Genomic DNA, 19,425 nt, shown 5'->3' on the forward strand with positions numbered 1-19,425 from the left:
TTGCTCAGTGAAGTCTCCTTAGTCCAAGTGTCTTCAGTACACTTGCAATGTTTAAAAGGCACATGGACAGGTTTATGGATAGAAATTTAGAGAGATGGGCCAAATGCAGGCAAATGGTCAGCATGGATGAGTTGGGCCGAAGACCCTGTTTCTGTACTGTATAACTGATTCTGACTCATTTGCCTTATTTCTAACCCAAGGTCAGAGGCAGGGATGTTTGCTGTTTATAGAACATTTAATTTTCTGTGCAACTCCTCAGCAAGTTAGCTGGTCCATGCCTGTATGCAGTAAGGCCTAGAGAACATACTGGCATGAGCTGATCAGTGGCAAGGAACATTCCTGCAACGGATGTCCCAGACAGTGACCATCTCCAACGTGAGCGAGTCCCCTACCAGCAACATCCTGGTGCACTATTGACTCTAAATTCATCTGGACCAGCCGTTCACATTCTGTGACTGTAATCAGAGGTGAATGACTCTCCTCCTAACATCATCCACCATCTGAAAGGCACAAGTCAGATGCATAATAGAATGCTCTCCATTTATGTAGATGACCCCAGATTCAACATAGCTTGACACCATCTTGACACCATAAAGCAGCCTACTGGACTTGTGTATCATCCAGTGCCCTAAAAATTCATTCCCTGTACATCTGGTTCTTCATGTCTGCAGCGTGTGCCATCTGCAAAATATATTACAGTTACTTCAAGAGCATCTCCCAAAACTGACCACCTGCCAGCTAGAAAGATCAGAATGAAGCATGTGGGAATTCCACTAAGTGCAGATAAATCTCCAAGTGACATTTCTGGTCTGAATCCTCACTCCTACCCAAAAACACTGGGACTAACTTCAGAAAGGCTGCAGCAGCGTTTGGCAATAAATGTTGGCCTTGCTAGCAATGCTCTGATTCTGAAAACGTAAAACATAGACAGTACAGTACAGCACAGCACAGGAACAGGCCCATCTGCCCACAATATCTGCGCTGACCATGATGCTGAATTCAATTAACTCTCTTCTGCCTGTACATGATCCATATCCCTCCATTCCCTGCATATCCATGTGTCTATCTAACGGCCTCTTAAATGCCACTACTGTTTCTGCTTCCACCACTATTGGTATTTGGTTTATTATTGTCACTTGTACTGAGGTACAGCAAAAAAAAACTTGTCTTGCATACTGTTCGTACAGATCAATTTGTTACACAGTGCATTGAGGTAGTTCAGGGTAAAATCCAGGCACATGCCACTCTGCTTTTTTTAAAAACAAAACGACTTGCCCCACAGACCCCCTTTAAACTTTTATCCCCTCAAACGAATAAAAAGCTGATGGTGGACTCCTTGTATGTCTCATTAGCGTTGGGTTATTTCAACTGATGAGTGATGAGATGTATATTTCTCTTCATGGTACATTCCTGCTGTGGTTTAGAAAGGCAGTGAAGTGAGGAGAGACTGTCTGATGTTGCACTCACTCGCAACTGATCAAAGCAGAATATTCCCTTTCCAATGTGCTACTTGATTGATTTCATCAAGAATCTCGGAATGTGCAGTTGCCATAATGACTCAGTGAGCTTGAGGAGGCCCAGCAATAATAACAACAGGGCCCACAAGGTTGGTGAAGTTTTCCTCTGCATCTCACCCATCCCTCTCTGCCTTCTCCATTCTTGCCTGGTCTTGTTATTCTGATCATTTTATTTGGTGGCTGGGGTGGCAATGGGGTGCTTGATTGGTGGGTAACATTTGTAAGTGAAATTGGAGTTGTTGGTTTCAACATCAATTGTTTTAAACTCGTTTGTTGTCTGTGCACAGATGTACACTAGTTTGAGATGGTGGTGAGGGCTTCAAATACTTAGTGCTTGGTTTGCACAAGTAAACCAAACTTTTAAACAATGTACTCTTATATATAAAAAAAAGATAAACAACAAATCCAAGAGCTGTTGACCAAGTCTGTAATGCCCTCTGAAATGGAGAATGAGACTTGTGTAACCTTCTTTCCCTGCAGGTATGGTTTGGGGATGATCTACTATAAGCAAGAGAAGTTCAACCTAGCAGAAATTCATTTCCGAAAGGCTCTTAATATCAACCCCCAAAGTTCTGTGTTGCTGTGCCACATCGGTGTGGTAAGTAAACCTAAAACAAAGGGTCTCCTTTGTTCCCCTTACTGTTGTTCTGTCACCGTGTGCTATTTTGAAGCAGGTATAATCTCTTGCAACATTGATCTATTTCTTTGAACATTTGCAACTGCAACCAAGTGACCATTGCTTTTGTCACCTGTATTGTCATTGACAAGAGAGAGAGGTCTGTGCAATCACACCATTAAACATTGCCTCTTGGTGTTATTTGTCCCTAATTCACTCTTGTCATAGTTGGTTTGTCTAATGCTATTGTAGTGAGATGGGTAAAGTTATTTGGGGCAGAGTTGTCAGTTCTTGCAAGTAATTCAGATATAATGAGTTAAAGCCTTGTGACTTAGACTGCAAGAGGGCATGAGGTTGTAGAATGGGCAGACAAGAAGCAGATGAAACTTAATATAGACAGCTGGTGAAGTGATGGATTTTGAAGTAGCGAAAGAGACAACATGAATAAAGTAGCATAGTTCTGAAGTGTGCAGCCTGTACAATTCTTCAAAAGTGGCAGGATCTGTTGAGAGATGAGCTTTTTTAAAAAAAAATTCCTAAGATTTGTAAATAGAGGCATAGTTACAAAAATAGGAAGTTTAAGTTTAATCTTAAAATGATTTGCTGAACAGGTTCCACTGAGAGATTTCAGCTGTCAGATTAGATTGGAGAAAAGGAGAGAGGGGTATACTGAATGTTGTCAGGCTTACACAGGATCATGGAGAGCAATTTGCATTTATGGATGGCTCTTGGATTAAGGAACATTTGATTCAGGATGGTGAACTAAAGCCATGGGTTAGGAGGAAAAGCTTTCTTGAGGCAGTGGTTATGATCTTGAACTTGCTACCTGTAAGTTGGGAAGAGTTGATTGTAACTTTCAAAAGTATTTGAATGGCATTTAAGAGGTTTTAAGGACTTTTGGGGAAGAGCACAGTGACACGACTAGTAGAACAGCTGCCTCACAGATCCAGTGACCAGGGTTCCATCCTAACTTTGGGTGATGTTTGTGTGGAGTTAGCAGTGCTCTGGTTTCCTCCTAGATCTCAAGATGTGCAGTTGGCCACAGTAAATTGCTGTTAGTGTGTAGGTCAGTGGTAGAATCTGAGGAGAATGATGGGAAGTGGAGAGAAAAGAAATGGGATTGGTGTCTGAGAGCTTGATGGTCTGTGTAGACTCGGTGTTGAAGGGCCTTGTTCTGTGCTTTATGGCTCTATGGCACTAGTAGGTTATTGGGAGTGAACAAATCTGCAGAATGCCTAGGTGACCTCTTGTGCCTAGGCAAATTCATTTTAATGAGTGGAACAAACAGGTGTTTCTGTGGCTGAGAGTGAGACTCCAGAATGGTCTGTTGCCTTGTTAACCAGCTATCCAGTATGTCAACAAGTTTCAAGTCACGTTTGCAATAATGTTCTAGTTCTTTTGAATTTGGGGCCCCAATGCCTCCCCCAGTGTAGTCATTTGTTACATAGGCCAATGTGGTGGCTGATAGGAAAGTTCCATTAACAGCAGGTGAAGTTGATAGTTTGGCTATGGTCAGAATGTGGAACGCCTCCCTTTAATGTCAGGCACTGAACACTTGGTTGGATGTTAGAGGCCCCATTATTATGTTGAAAAGAGCTTATTGATGTACCCTGGTGTTCAATGTAAATATATTGAATTCTAAACCTGATTTGTTCCTGCTGATTTGGATTATGAAGCTAACTGATGCTCACGTGGTTTATTTTCCAGGTCCAGCATGCATTAAAGAAATCCGAGAGTGCACTTGAAACACTAAATAAAGCCATAAGTATAGATCCAAAAAATCCCCTATGCAAATTCCACCGAGCCTCCATTTTGTTTGCGAATGAGAAGTACAAGGTAAGTGTGTTGGTGGGTATCGTGTAAGGCATTCTTTAGGTACATGCAGTCATGGTTTCAACACCCAGTGATGTCTCTACTCTTTTTAATAGGCAGCTTTGCAGGAGCTTGAAGAACTGAAACAAATTGTTCCCAAAGAGTCACTTGTTTACTTTCTAATAGGAAAGGTAAGAGATTTGATTTGCCTCTTCATTCAGAAGCACTGTATAGTTCTTATTCAGAAAATCAATATCTGTGATGGAGAGCTGTTGATGATTTTGAGAAACAATTTCTTTAATCCTTAATGCAATGTTTGCTATTGTTACAATGTCTTGGATTAATGTTATTTAGCCAATGATGTAAGACTTTGAATATTGTCTCCTGGTGATGAGACCAGGGGTTTGATGAAAAGTCCAAAAGTGAAGCTGGAAGGAAATAATTGTGAAACAGTTGTAATGTTTTTCATTTTATGAAGATCATGGCAACCTAGGGTCCAAAAAGTAGCCAACAACATCCCTGCATGCTGCTGATATTTAGCAGAAAAGAACTCTGAAGCAAGTTAAATAATAATCAGTGGTTTAGTATATTTCCTCCTACAAATATTTGGACACCAGGCCCTCTTTGTATTCAACACATCCTCCTCCTTCTGCCAACCTAGTAATATCACCCTTCTGGAACAAACCATAATGCTGGTAAAACTCTGCATCCATGCAGACAGAAGGTATAAGTCAATGTTTCAGGTCAAGACCCTGCATCGAGACTGAGAGGAAAGATTGCCAGAATATATCAGTATGAGTGGGGTGAGACAGAAGCTGGTTATGGTAGGTGGAACCAAGTGGGGAGGAGATGATCACCAAAACATTGACATTCACCTTTTGCCTCCACAGATGCTGTTTGACCTGCTGAGTTTTTTCTAGTGTTTTTTGTTGTTCCAGATTTCAGCATATGTGGTTTTTTTGTCCTCGTATACCTTTTTGTTTTGTTGTCCCCTTTCAATCTGTGTGTCCAATTGGCCTTTAATGCAAGGATTGGCTTTGGCTCAAAGGTAGCATTCACCTCAAAGTCATAGATTGTTTCATATCCTACTGCAGAGACTTGAATCCTCAATCCAGGGTGACATTCCACTTCACTGTTCAGTGGGTACTGCACAGTCACAAATGCATTTGCTCAAATTACTACTTTTGGCAGATGTTGTGGATCTGATGGCACTATTGGAAAAAGAGTGGAGATATGCCTAGCCTAAAATGTATCCTGGATTAGCATCAGTAAAACGGGTTCTGTTTGCTTCATTTGTTGTTGTTATCTCTGGAACTTTATGCAGAAATGGTGTATTTGTTTCCAACATACAGTGGTGGTATTTTGGCTGTACAATGGTCTAAAATTGAGAGCCAACTTTGTACTTTCATATGTCAGTATTGCTTTTGACTACATTGTTATTTCATCATATAATATTTGATTAAATATGAACTTCCCTTCATAAATTTGTGTAGAATACTGTTGTATTGTTTCTAAGTGTTTCATTTAATCTTGTCACCGAGATTCTAGAATGTTTTTGTTGCCTGTGAAAGTTTTGTTTCACAACCCTTGGACCATGGGCATTACCATTGTTCTTTGTCAACTGTTATGACACCATTCCTTTTATTTCGGGATCCATGGTAACTTGGCTGATTGGATCCAAAATTGGCTTGCCCACAGAAGATAGAGGGATGGGTCTGATTCTGGATGGAGGTCTGTGACTAGTGGTGTTCTGCAGAGATCTCTACTGGGACATCTGCTACTTGTCATGTGTATATGATTGATTTGGATGAAAATGAGTAAGTTTGCAGGTGACACAAAGATTGGTGGTGTTGTGGATTGCATAGAAGATTGCCAAAGGATACAGCGGGATATAAATCAGTTGCAGATATGGGTGGAGAAGTGACAGATGGAGTTTAATCCAGGCAAGTGTGAGGTCTTGCACTTTGGGAGATCCAGCATAAAGGGAGAGTACACAGTTAATGGCAGTATCCTTATCAGCGTTGATCTTGGAGTCCAGGTACGTGGCTCCCTAAAAGTGGCTGCACAGGTTGATCGGGTGGTAAAGGTGGTGTATGGCATGCTTGCCTTCATTAGTCATGGCATTGAATTCAAGAGTCAGGAAATTATGTTACAGCTTTATAAAGCTTGGGTTAGGACACATTTAGAGTACGGTGTTCGATTCTGGTCACCTCATTACAGGAAGGATGTGGAGGCTTTTGAGCGGGTGCAGAGGAGGCTTATCAGGATGCTGCCTGGTTTGGAGGACGTGTGCTGTGAGGAGAGGTTGGCTGAGCTGGGGCTGTTTTCTCTGGAGCGGCTGAGGGGAGATTTGATGGAAGTTTATAATATTATGCAAGGCATAGATAGACGGCCAGTATCTTTTTCCTAGGACTGAAATGTCTGGTACTAGAGATCATGTATTCAAGGTGAGAGGGGGATAGCACAAAGGAGGTGTGTGAGGCATGTTTGGTTTTTTTTTAAAGAGAGTGGTAGGGTCCTGGATTGCACTGCCAGAGATGGTGGTAGGGGCAGATAGCATAGGAGCATTTAAGAGACTTGTAGGTAGGCACATGAACATGCAGAGAAGGGAGGGAGTTATCAATGTGCAGGGAAGAGGGATTAGATTAATTAGGAGTCATTGGTTTAATTAGTTTGGCACAATATCGTGGGCCAAAGGGCCTGTACTGTTCTATGTTCTCTATTTTTTGGATATCATTGAGTAATGAATAGTCTGCTTCCTCCTTCCTAGTTTTTGAGTGTTCAGTTGCAATCTATCTAGACCTAGGATCTTCCAGTTTCTTTCATTTAAATAATATCCCTTCAACCTCAATCCTCAACTCCACTGTTCTACTTTCTTCCTTACCTCAGTTTTCATAAGAGCAAATATCAATGTGTCTGTCCCTGTCATTTCAGTATCATCAGTGCATTTCCCACTCATTCCTTAGTAACCCCATTTTTGCCTTAATTATAGAGTCATACAACACACAAATGAGCCCCTCAGCCCAACTCGTCCATGCTGACCAAGATGTCTATATGAGCTTGTCCCATTTACCCAGATCCCTCTAAACCTTTTCCTATCCACGTACCTGTCCAAATGTCATTTATACGTTGTAATTGTACCCACTTCTACCGCTTCCTCTGGCAGCTTGCTCCACATACCCACCACCTGCCATGGTAGAACTTGCCCCTCTGTTCCCTTTTCAAATCTTTTCCCTCTCACCTTAAACCTATGCCCTCTAGTTTTAGATCCTGTACCCTGGAAAAGGACTGTGACCATCCACTTGCCCCTTGCCCCTCATGATTTTATACACCTCTAAGTCACCCCTCAGCCTCCTAAGCTCCAGGGAAAACAGTCCCAGCCTATCCAGCCTCTCCTTATAACTCAAGCCCTTCAAACCTAGGAACATCCTCGTGAATCTTTTCTGCACCCTTTCCAGCTTATTGACATCCTTCCTATAGGATGGCAACCAGAAATGCATACAATGCTCCAAGTGCAGTCTCAACAGAGACTTGTACAGTTGCAACATGACATCCTAACTCCTGTATTCAACTTCCTGACCAGTGAAGGCAAGCGTGCCAAACGCCGTCTTCACCACCCTGTCTACCTGTGTCGCCACTTTCAGGAAACTATGTACTTGTATCCCTAGGTCTGTCTTCTGCAACACTCTCCATGGCCCTGCCATTTACTGTGCAAGACCTACCCTGGTTTATCTTGCCAAGAAGCAACATCCTATACTTGTCTGAATTCCATCTGCTATTCCTTGGCCTGCTTCCTTATTCCCCTAGGTCCTGTTTCAACCTTAGATAACTTTCTTCACTGTCCACTACACTGCCAATTTTGGTGTCATCCACAGACTTACTAATCATGTTAACAACATTGTCATCTATATCGTTAATATAGATGACAAATAACAGTGAACCCAGCACTGATCCCTGTGGCATGCCAAGGCCTCCATTCTGAATAACAAACCTGGACTAACACCCTCTGTTTTCTACCATCCCAGTTGGTTAGCTCACCCTGCATGCCATGTGATCTAACTTTCTAAACTAGCTTACCATGCAGAAGCTCGCCAAGGACCTTAAGACAGCATCTACCACCCTGCTCTTGTAAATCCTCTTCTCTTTTTAAACAAAAAAAAATTCAATCAAATTTGTGAGTCACAATTTCCCATATACAGAGCCATGCTGTCTATCCCTTATCGGTCCTTGCCTTTCCAAATGTTAGATCCTGTCCTTCAGAATCCCCTCCAGTAACTTTCCCACCACTGATGTTAGGCTCTCTGGCCTGTAGTTCCCTGGCTTGTCCTTGCAGACCACCTCAAATAAAAGCACCACATTAACCGTCCTCCAGTCTTCTGGTACCTCTCCCGTGGCTAAAGATGATACAGATATCTCTGCCAGGGCCACTGCAATTTCTTGAGCAACACCTGAAATGCTGGAGGAAATCAGCAGGTCAGGGGAGGGGAATGGACAGTTGATGATTTGGGCCGAGACCCTTCATCGGGACTGGAAAGGAAGAAGGCAGAAGCCAGAATGGCCCCTGCAATTTCATCCCTAGCTTCCCACAATGTCCTAGGATTCTCTTGATCAGGCCCAGGAATTTATCCACCTTAATATGCCTTAAGACTGCCAGCACCTCCTCTATTGTAATGTGGATCTATTCCAATACATCACTGTTCACTTAATTCCTTAGCTTCCATGAGCACCTCCTCAGTAAATACAGATGAGAAATATTCATTTAACACCTTGCCCATTTCCTGTGGCACCGCATTTAGACGACTATATTGATCCTTGTGGACCTCCTCATTCCCTAGTCATACTTTAGCTCTTAATACACTTGTAGAATCCCTTGGGATTCTCCTTTACCTTAGCTGCCAACACTGTCTCTGTGTCCTCTTTTTCCTCTCCTGATTTCTTTCTCAAGTGTACTCCTCAAGGGACTTGCTTGATCCCAGTTCTCTATACCTATCATACACTTCCTTTCTGCTGACCAGTTCTGCAGTATCCCTCGTCAACCAGGTTTCCCTAATCCAGCCAGCCTTGCCTTCACTCCAACCTAATATGCTGTCCCTGAATTCTCCCTATCTCACTTTTAAAAACCAGACTTGCTAGACCTTAAATTTGCCTTGCCCCAATTTAAGATTTAACTTGTAGATCAGTCCTATCTCTTTTCATATTTATTTTAAAACTAATAGAATTATGGTCACTGGTCCCAAAGTGCCCCCCCACTGACACTTACAGTCACTTGCCCAGCCTCATTGACCAATAGGTGGTCCAGTGTTGCTCCCTCTCTATAGAGCATATTGTTTGTAAAAAAAAACTTTCCTGTACACGTTTAACAAATTCCACCCCATCCAAGCCCTTTGCACTCGAGTAGTCCCAGTCAGTGTTGGGGAAGTTGAAACCACCTACTATTGCATTCTCTATTATTCTTGCAGCTATCTGTGATCTCCCTATATATTTGTTCTTCTAATTCCCGCTGACTGTTGGGGTGCCTATAATACAATCCCATCAAAGTGATCATCCCCTCTTTATTTCTAAGTTCCACTCATATAATCTCTCAGGGAGGATATTCATGGGGGATCTTCCAGGGTATTGCCATGACATTCTCCCTAATCAAAACCACAGCTCCCCCTGCTCTCTTACCTCCATCTCTGTAGCATCTGTATGCTGGAACTTTGAGCTGCCTTTTTATGCATTGAGTAAATTCTTTACAAAACACCAGTATTTTCACTTAATAGGTATTTTCCTTCATATTACCATTTTACTCATGGCCTTGAATGTGTCTTATTCCATTCTTTTATTAGGGAGAAATGTCAAGAAAGGTATATTGAGGTAGGGTGGAAGGATGTTTGCCTTGGACTTCTTCAGCCAAGTGAACTGTTTGTGTTGAGTGTATATATTCTATCCTATATTTGTACATGTCATTATTTTCTTGTTCTCCATTTTATCCATTCTCTATCTATCAAGAGCATTTCATTCCTGACATGTTTTCCTTTCTTTTCATTGGAATGTAGCTTTCAAGGTGTCTCATTCTTGGTTTCAAGTGTTTTCCTACTTTTTTGACATTGATTTCTTCAGTTCACATACCAGAACCCCTTCCTCATTGATTTGTTTTTCCAATCTCTTGTTTAGGTCTTCTAACTGTATATCTCAATCTATTGAGATATTGTTATCACTTGCTGGATATGGTTCTACTCTTTCTTTCTCCACTTCATAGACTTTTGGTGTGCTGAAGGGCCTGCTTTTGTGCTGTATCGTTGTATGGCTCCATGTTCATGTCCACCATCAAATCCTCTCTTATTAATCCCATTTACTAGCACTTTGTATATAGTTGACCATCCCTTGACAATTCAACAGCTTGTCTAAATGCTGCTTAAATGCAGTGAGATTACCTACCTTCACCCACCTTCTCGGGCAGTGCACTCTAGATTCCAACCACCAACTGGGTGGGGGAAAAAACAATTCTTCCTCAGATCCCCTATAAACCTCTTGCTCCTTAAACCTATGTCCTTTGGTCTTAGTCACCTCTGCCATGGGTAAAAGTTTCTCAATCTCTACCCTATCTGTACCCCTCTATCAGCTCCCTCTATCAGAGGCCATCAGGTCTGCTGCTCCAAGGAAAACAAACCCAACCCATGCATTGTTCCCTCATAACTGAATCATTATATCCCAGGTAACATCATGGTCAAACAATCAGTCTGCTGGAGGAACTCAACAGGTTGAGCAGCATCTGTGTGTCGGGGGGAGGAATTGTTGACATTTTGGGTTGAGACCCTGCTGAGTTCTTCCAGCAGATTGTTTCTTGCTCCAGATTCCAGCATCTGCGGTCTCTTGTGTTGACGTACTAGTGAATCTCGGCACCTTCTCCAGTGCAGTCATGTCCTTCCTATAGTGTGGTGACTGACATTGCACACAGTACTGTATACCAGCTGTGGCTTAACAAATGTTTTATAAAGTTATACCATAACATCCCAGCTCCTAAACACTATGCCTCACTTAATGAAGTCAAGCATCCTACATACCACCACCACCACCCTGATTACCCATGCTACCACCTTCAGGGATAATTGGACTTGTCCACCAAGGTTTCGCTGGTCTTCATTACTCCCTAAGGATGAGCCATTCATGGCATTTGTCCTACCCTTAGGAGATTTCCAAAAAGCATCACCTCACACTTGTCAAGATTAATTTCCATCTGTCAACTTCCTGCCTAGCTTCCCAGCCAATCAATATCATTTAGTTGCCTAGGACTACTCTCCTCACTGAGTTTTTGTGTCATCTGCAAACTTATTAATCTCACCACTTTTATTCACATGAATTTGTTAATGTGTCTGACAAACAGCAGAGGTCCCAGCACCAATCCCTGTGATACACCACTGGCCACAAGTTTCCAATAGCAAAAACTGCCTTCCACCCTCATCTGCTTCCTATTACCAAGCCAATTTTGGATCTAAATTGCCAACTTGCCTTGGACCTCATGGGCTCTAATCTTGTGGACCAGCCTTCTGTGTGGGACCTTGCCAAAGGCCCCACTGAGGTCAAGGTAAAGTGCATCTACTACACTGGTCTCATTGTGTTTAATTAACTCTTCAAAAATAAACTCAGACAGGATCTTCCACCTACAAATCCATGCTGACTATCTCTGATCAATCCCTACCCCTCCAAGTGTAGATTAATTCTATTCCTCAGACTTTCTAATAATTTCCTGACCACTGACATTAGACTCACTAGCCCATGATTACCTGTCTTATCCCTGCTGCCCTTGAATGAAGGTGCCACATTTGTCATCATTCTGTCAAGGCCCCAGCATTTCCTCTCCGGCTCCCCCAGCAACCTGGGATACATTGCAAGCCCTGGGGTTTATTTGCCTTTACACCCACTGAGACATCTAACACCTTTTCAATCTTAACATGCTCTTAGAAATGCATTCTCCCAACTGAAATCTCCAATTATAATGTCTTTCTCCTGAATGAATGCAAATGAAAAGTTTGCCCATGTCCTCTGGCGCCACTTTTGATCTCAATGGTCATCCTCTTGCTCTTAGTATACTTACACGGTGCCTGGGGATTTTCCTTTTTGTTATTGGCCAGCAATAGTTTGTGACTTCTCTTTTCCCTCCTAATTTCTTTTAAGTACTTCCCCCACCACCCCACCCCCCCCCCCACACTTTCTTTACTTCTGAACAGCCCCCTCTGTTTTCAGTGCTTCATACCTTCTGTATACTTTTTATTCCCTTTATCAAGCCCGCTATCCCTTGACATCAAGAGTTCTGAACTTCCAGTCCTTGTCCTTCACCCTTAAATTGGTAAATTGATTTATTATTTTCACACGTATTGAGGTACAGTGAAAAACTTGTCTTGCATACTGTTCATACAGGTCAATTCATTACACAGTGCAAGGTAAAACAATAACAGAATACTGACTATAGTGTTACAGTTACAAAAAGTACATTGCAGGTAAGACAATAAGGTGCAAGGTCATAAAGAGATTGTGAGGTCAAGAGTCCATCTTATTGTACCAGGGAACTGTTCAATAGAAGCTGTCCTTGAGCCTGGTGGTATGTGCTTTCAGGCTTTTGTATCTTCTGCCTGACGGGAGGTGGGAAGAAAGAATGACCCAGGTGGGTGGGGTATTTAATTATGCTGGCTGCTTTACCGAGGCAGCGAGAAGTATAGACAGTCCATGAAGGGAAGGTTGGTTTCCATGATGTGCTGAGCTGTGTCCACAACTCTGCAGTTTCTTGTGGTATTGGGCAGAGAGCAGTTGCCATACCAAGTCGTGATGCACCAGATAGGATGCTTTCTGTGTTACATCAATCAAAATTGGTGAGGGTCAAAGGGGACATGCCAAATTTCTTTGGCCTCCTGAAGAAGTAGAGGCATTGGTGAACTTTCTTGGCCATGGTTGGACCAGTTCAGGTAATGTTCTCTCCTAGCAACTTGAAGCTCTCAACCCTTTTGACCTCAGCACCATTGATGTAGACAGAGTGTGTGCAGTGCACCCCCCGCCCCCACCCCCCTTCCTGAAGTCAGTGACCAGCTCTTCTTGTTTTGCTGACATTGAGGGAAAGTTGTTGTCATGACACCATGTCACTAGGCTCTCTATCTCCTTCCGGTTCTCCGACTCATCATTATTTGAGATACGGCCCACTACCATAGTGTGATCTGCAAACTTGTAGATGGAGTTAGAGCAGAATCTTGCCACGCAGTTGTGAGTGGCAAGGGAGTAAAATCGTGGGTTGAGGACGCAGCCTTATGGGACACCAGTGTTGAGGATAATCGTGGTGGAGGTGTTGCTGCCTATCCTCACTGTTTGTGGTCTGTTGGTCAGGAAATCAAGGATTCAGTTGCAAATGGAGGTGTTGGGTTGCAGGTCTAGGAGTTTGGTGATTAGTTTGCTTGGAATTATGGAATACATTGAACATTCACTATTTCAGTTTTAGGAGACTCCCACTTTGAGGATGTAGATGTACCTGCAAGTCTCTGCTTCCAGTCTACGTTTGCAGGTCTTGCCTAAAGATGTTGAAATCGGTCTTTCCCTAATTCAGATATTTAATTTCAGGACTACCCTTATCCCTTTCCATCTCTACTTTGAAACTTACCAAGTTATAATCACTCTCTACAAAGTGCTTGCCCACTGACACTTCACTCACTTGCCTGGTTTCATTCCCTGGGATTAAGTCAGATGTGACCCCATCCCTAGTCAGACTGTCTGTATACTGGCACAAAGCTCTCCTTGAAAAATTCCACCACGGCGAATGCTTTCGGACCAAGGCGATTTGAGTTAATAAGAGGGATATTGAAATCATCTAGTGCTGCAACCCCATGCCTCAAGCACCTCCATGTTTCTGTTATGTATTTGCTCCTCTGTCGCCTGCTGACTGTTAAGTCTGTAGTGCAATCACAACAGTGATCACCCTTTTTATTTCTAAGCTGTATCCAAATGGCCTTGTTTGAAGAGCCTCCTTGGTATATAGAATTGAGGGGCATAGATGGGATAGACTGCTGGAATCTTTTCCCCTTGTCAGAGGTGAATAAAACTAGAGGACATAGATTTAGGGTAGGGAGTAAGAGATTTAGAGGGGATCTGAGAGGGATGTTTCTCACCCAGAGAGTGGTGAGTACCTGGAATATACTGCCTGAGAGAGTGTCACTGACGGCATTTAAAACGTGCCTAGATGTGCACTTGAATTGCCCAGGCATAGAAGGCTCCGGGCCAAGTGCCGGAAGGTGGAATTAACATGGATGGGTGCCCACTAATCAGCATGGATGTGGTGGACCGAATGGCCTGTTTCCATGCTGTATGACTCTGACGTCCTCCTTCATTACTATAATGATGGTCTCCTTGAACAATAATGCAATGCGCCCTCCCCCACTTCTTCCGTGACTGCAGCTTTGCACTCTGGAATATTGAGCTGCCAGTCCTGCCCTTCTGAGAACCATGTTCTAGTGGTTGCACCAGTATCACATTCATCGCTGCCTTCTTACCAGTACAGGGCTACATAGTGGTTCCTCTTGTGTTGCATGACTTGCTGGGTCAAAAGTATTCTAAATAAGCTTTTAACTCCATTCTTTCTCCTACATAACTGGATAATTGAAATCCATGATTTTATTGGAAACTATTTGTATGAATTCTTTTCATGATGCATCTCCTTTTCATTTCTTTCATCTGTAGTCAAAGTGTATACCCTATCAATGTGACTGATCTCTCCTCTGTCTTAATTGTCTCTCAAGTGGTTTTATTTTCCTTCCTATTGCTGTCTCTTTAAGATGAGAGTTGACCAGGGTTTCTGTCTCTACAAGAGTATTTGGGTGGTTGTAACATTTTTCTTATTTTAAAAGTAGTTTTTTTTTCTCTCCTCCAGGTTTACAAGAAATTAGGGCAGACACACCTAGCTCTGATGAATTTCTCCTGGGCAATGGATCTTGATCCAAAGGGAGCCAACAACCAGATCAAAGAGGCTATTGACAAACGTTACTTACCAGATGATGAGGAGCCTGTAACAAATGATGGTCAGCACAGTGAGGGTTACCAGTATGACACAGGTTAGTATTGGTGAATGATTGTAAAAGAGCCTTCATTGCAAACATTCTGTTGGGTTCCAGGCCAGCCCATACATGCTATAAGTCCATAATCATGAGCATATAAAATGTAAACTTTTATATAAAAATTAACAGTAAAGTTCTGCATTGCAACATTGACGGTAGTCACTGCTGCAAAACTATTTGCTTTGTCCAGAAGAGCATGTGTCTAAGGTTTGCTTTGGCTATCTTAGTACAGAAAGTGCACTTGATTGACCAGAATCCTGTCCAGGATCACAAGCATCAGTACCTAAGCTGATTGTACTTGATATTCTACTGTGGCTTAATGTTGGATCTCTTCAAACTACCATGGGCCTGTATGAGTTCCTTTGGATCTGGAGAAAGTAGGTGTAGTTGAAGGAGAAATTGTTCAGTGTGAGGACATTACGTTGGGTGAACGAGTGTGTTGGTGGAGGGGGAGCTGGTTGGGCCTCTGTCCAAGGAAGAAGTGGAGATCCCTCAGGCTCACGTAATGTTGGATGTAGATGTCGAAGGATTCTCTGTCTGTGGTAAAGATAAACCTGTTAGGACTAGGGAATTAAAAACAAAACTGTTCAAATGGCAGAGAGCATCCAAAGTGTCATGGATGTAAATGGGAAAGGACTGGATCAGGGAAGAAAAGATGGAATCAATGTAGGCAGAAATGAGGTACGTGGGGCAAGAATGTTCTCCTTTGCTGGGGGAGTAGAATACCAAAGATGGGAGATCATGCTTTAGTTCCACAAGGTACTGGTGAGATCACATCTGGAGTACCGTGTGCAGTGGTCTTATTTAAGGATATGTTGGAAGCAGTTCCAAGAAGGCCCACTGGACCAGTTCCTGAAATGGGTGGATTATCTTGTTTGGAAAGCTAGTATCCCCTGAACTTTGGAAGGGACTTGACAAAGGTGGATTTGGAGAGGATGACTAGATTCTCCTCTTACAGGAGAATCTATTAATAGGGTGACCTTTGTAAAATACAGGGTCTCTCATTTAAGAAATGAAGTGAAACTTTTTTTATTTTTTGGAGGATTGAGGATCTTTGCAACACACTTCCTCGGGACAAAGGAAGCAGAGGTTTTGAATATTTTTAAGGCAGCATTAGATTCAGTAAGATTATTGGGAATGCGTGGGACTGGAGTTGAGGCTGTAGTCACGTCAGCTGTGATCTGATGAAATGGTGGAGCAGGCCACTCGGCCCTGAGTGTGTATTCCTATCTCCTGAAGCATGGCCTCTAGATACTGTATTGTGTCTGTGTGCCATGTAACACAAAATTGCTCGTTTGGGAGCCTGAAGGTAGAATGGAACACTTCATGAATGACCATCTCCACTTTTTTGCCTTTCCTGATCTGTTTCATGCAAAACGTATCCTCTGGCCAGAAAGGTGTCAGTTGGAAAGCCACAAATATTGTAAGACAAGGGCACCATGTCTGCTCAAGTGTTACGTACAATGGTTTCAGAAGGGAGGAGTCACAGATTCATTACTGCTTAAATTTCAAGATTGGCTCCATTACATGTCGCTGTCTGGACCCCTGTCAGTCAAACTGTATGTAGCAATGAACCTCAACTCTGCACAGGCTGACCTTATCCTGAGATGTGAAAGTTAGCCAGACTAATGTAAAGTGGGTGTATGGGGAATGGGGAGATGATACCCAAGCAGGTGACATAAAATATAAACTTTAAGTGGGAGAGGGGTCATGTTGACTGTAATTGCTACATTAGTGGTTAGGCCGAATAACTGTCTTTCTCTACTGGATAGCTTGAATTACCCAGTACAGAGACATAACCTCATGCTGGGCATGACTGGGAGCTGAATATTCCACGTTATCGGATCTTTGGAAAGGACCAGGAAATTGAGAAGAAAATCTGGAACAGCAACAGAAAGCATCTTTGAAGCACAGGATAAAAGAGTGATGGGCAGTAGAATTGTAATAAGGTGAAAGGAAAAGTGAAGGAGACAAGATGGCTACGTACCTGCTGCTTCGATAGAGTAATTGAGCTGACAAAAGATTTGAGGTTTAAATTGTGGCAAAGGACACACGTAATGCTCGATAACCAAACTGGCTAACTCCCGGAAAGGCTGCCACGTCAATAGTTAGCTGCTTCCTGCAACTAGTCTTCATGTTGGTGCAATGTCACCTGGTTTCTTTTTATTGTGTCTCCCAAATCTATGGGGATATTTTTTTAAAAAAAAACAAGTTGTTGCCCATTTCAGACAGATGAGGTGAAGATTTTTCACTCTGGGTTGAGTGTCTTCGCCTCTCAAACATTGAGAAAGAGAGTTGCAGAGCCTTTGCATATTTTTAACGCAGATAGATTCTTGGTGAGAGGTTACTGGGGTGAATGGGAATGTGGAATAAAGTCATCGGAGCAGCAATGACCTTAATGGATGGCAGAGCAGGTGTGAGAGCCCACGTGGTCCACTTCTCCCTGCTCCCGATTCGTGTGTTTGCAGACCTTCTAGTTACCTTGCTAAAAATCGGCACTAATTGTAATGTTCTTACAGCTGGAACAGATGAGTCCCAGGAAAGCAGCATGACTGATGCTGATGACACCCAACTACATGCGGCGGAGAGCGATGAGAGCTTCAATTTGTAAATGCCACCCCAGCCAAAACATGGCTCCAGAGCAAGAGCTGCTACTCCCTGGCCTTTCCCTCTCCTCTCTCATTAGGTCTGTACTTCTGCTTTGAGCATTTTGAATGATGCAGTTTGCCAACGTTATGAGCGTAGGCTGGAGAGACCTATCACTGGGTCACGAGGAAACCTGGCACCGACAACTTTTAATTTCCAGCCTCAACAATATTTGTGTTGAACAGGGGGCTTTGTTTTTAAATGTAATTGTTAAAAATGATCTGAATGTGAACTTGCATAACTCCCCTCTCCCTCCTGCTACTTCTGCTCATGCAAACCTTGACCTTCACAAAAGATCACAATTATGCTGCTGTTATTCACATCTTAAAAGGGGGTAAGGGGAGGGGGGTTGAAAGTCCAGTGGCTGGTGTTACCTCAGTGATTAACCAGCAGAAGGTACAGGTGGTCAAAATGGCAGCCACTTTCGAGCAGCACTTTGTTCATAGTGGCTAATGTACTGCCTTTGGCCACTTAGTTGCTGTGAATGGAGGTATTCTCTCATCTTGCTCATCTCCTGTCTTTATTTCACCATAGAGTGCAGTGCAGCCTTTTCTGTAAAATGCACATGCTGATTGCATACAGTGGTGGCACCCTTTTATGGTCTTCCTGACACGAGGAGCCGCTATCACTTTGTGCAACCAGAAAGTGTTAACGAATGGAAAATGCAATGTGTGTCTGTACGTGTGGATGTGTATGCGCATGGGTGTGTGAAATCTGGTCTATTTTTTTAATTTCATTTTTCATTTAAAACTGTAACTTGGTGTCTTAAGTGGATTTTTTTCTGTTGCTTATCCCTTTTTAATTTCAGATATTTGTACAGTCTTAGAAAAAGTCTTTTTGTTAATATATTTGCAACTCGGTTTAATGATGTGGAAAAAAAATCCAAAATAAAATACTTTGAAAACCTTTTAGCTGCTGGATGTTGATGCTGGGTATCCCCTCTTAAACATTTGGGAATTGTAGAGTTATTCCAACACAGAGGCCAATTAGCCCATCAAGTCTGCCATGACCTATACTGTCAGTGTGAGGAATAAAGGCTGCTGCCCAGCAAAGATTAAAAACCCACATCAGTCAATTGCTTGAAGCTTAAATGTTACATTTTCTTGTAGTCAGTACCCATGTTACAAAGGATGCCTACATCTCATGGATTTTTCAGTCTTCCAGGTCACGACCTTCCATCTCACAATCTTGCATTGCAATTGCTTTTAAGCTTGACCTGGGGGCCATTATCAATGTCTGCTCACAGGTGGGTGCAGTGTGTGAAGTCCCTGTGCATGCTGTTCCTATTTTCACCCTATAATCTTCAGCCTGGTTTTTAAACTGCTGTGGTCACCCTCGTGTTTGCTGACATTATCTTCAGCTCAGAATGCCTTCATTTCATGCCTTGCTTTCTGCTTGGGTCAAGGCAGCATGAAGTAGAGCTGCAAAGCCTCCTTTGTCATTTGCAGCTGTGCCTTTTGCTGCTTGGGTCCAAGCATGAGAATTGGCCCTCAGACCTGGTCTCTCTTTCCCCTTGCCCTTGGATAGTTGAACACCTGCCCTAAGAGGTGCATTTTGTGACTTTTTGGACCTTGGCATTAAATTCAGTCAGTTATTTGATATTCCTGTTAATTTGAGTCCTGGAGGCAGGAGATTTAAGCAGAGGGTTGAGGAACAATTTCTGATTAGCTAATTGTGAGGCACATCAGCCAATAAAAGGAAGGCAGGCTCTAGCAGAGCAGCCAGTGTTTGAGTGGTAAGTAAAGAACCTTTGACTCGTGAG

At 42.8% G+C, this 19,425-nt stretch overlaps 1 protein-coding gene across 2 annotated transcripts in view; it reads left to right on the plus strand.

Moving 5' to 3' along the window:
- cdc27 (cell division cycle 27) overlaps positions 1-18,572 on the plus strand; it is a 92,680-nt gene extending 74,108 nt beyond the window's left edge. For both annotated transcript variants that reach the window (XM_052038503.1, XM_052038504.1), the window contains exons 15-19: positions 1,998-2,115; positions 3,841-3,969; positions 4,062-4,136; positions 14,834-15,014; positions 17,537-18,572. In XM_052038503.1, coding sequence (XP_051894463.1) covers positions 1,998-2,115; positions 3,841-3,969; positions 4,062-4,136; positions 14,834-15,014; positions 17,537-17,628 — 595 coding nt within the window. In that variant the 3' untranslated portion in view covers positions 17,629-18,572. The remainder of the gene's footprint in view (positions 1-1,997; positions 2,116-3,840; positions 3,970-4,061; positions 4,137-14,833; positions 15,015-17,536) is intronic.
- The last annotated feature ends 853 nt before the right edge of the window (positions 18,573-19,425 follow it).

The sequence above is a fragment of the Pristis pectinata genome, chromosome 25 (assembly GCF_009764475.1).
Source record: "Pristis pectinata isolate sPriPec2 chromosome 25, sPriPec2.1.pri, whole genome shotgun sequence".
Taxonomy (NCBI): Eukaryota; Metazoa; Chordata; class Chondrichthyes; order Rhinopristiformes; family Pristidae; genus Pristis; species Pristis pectinata.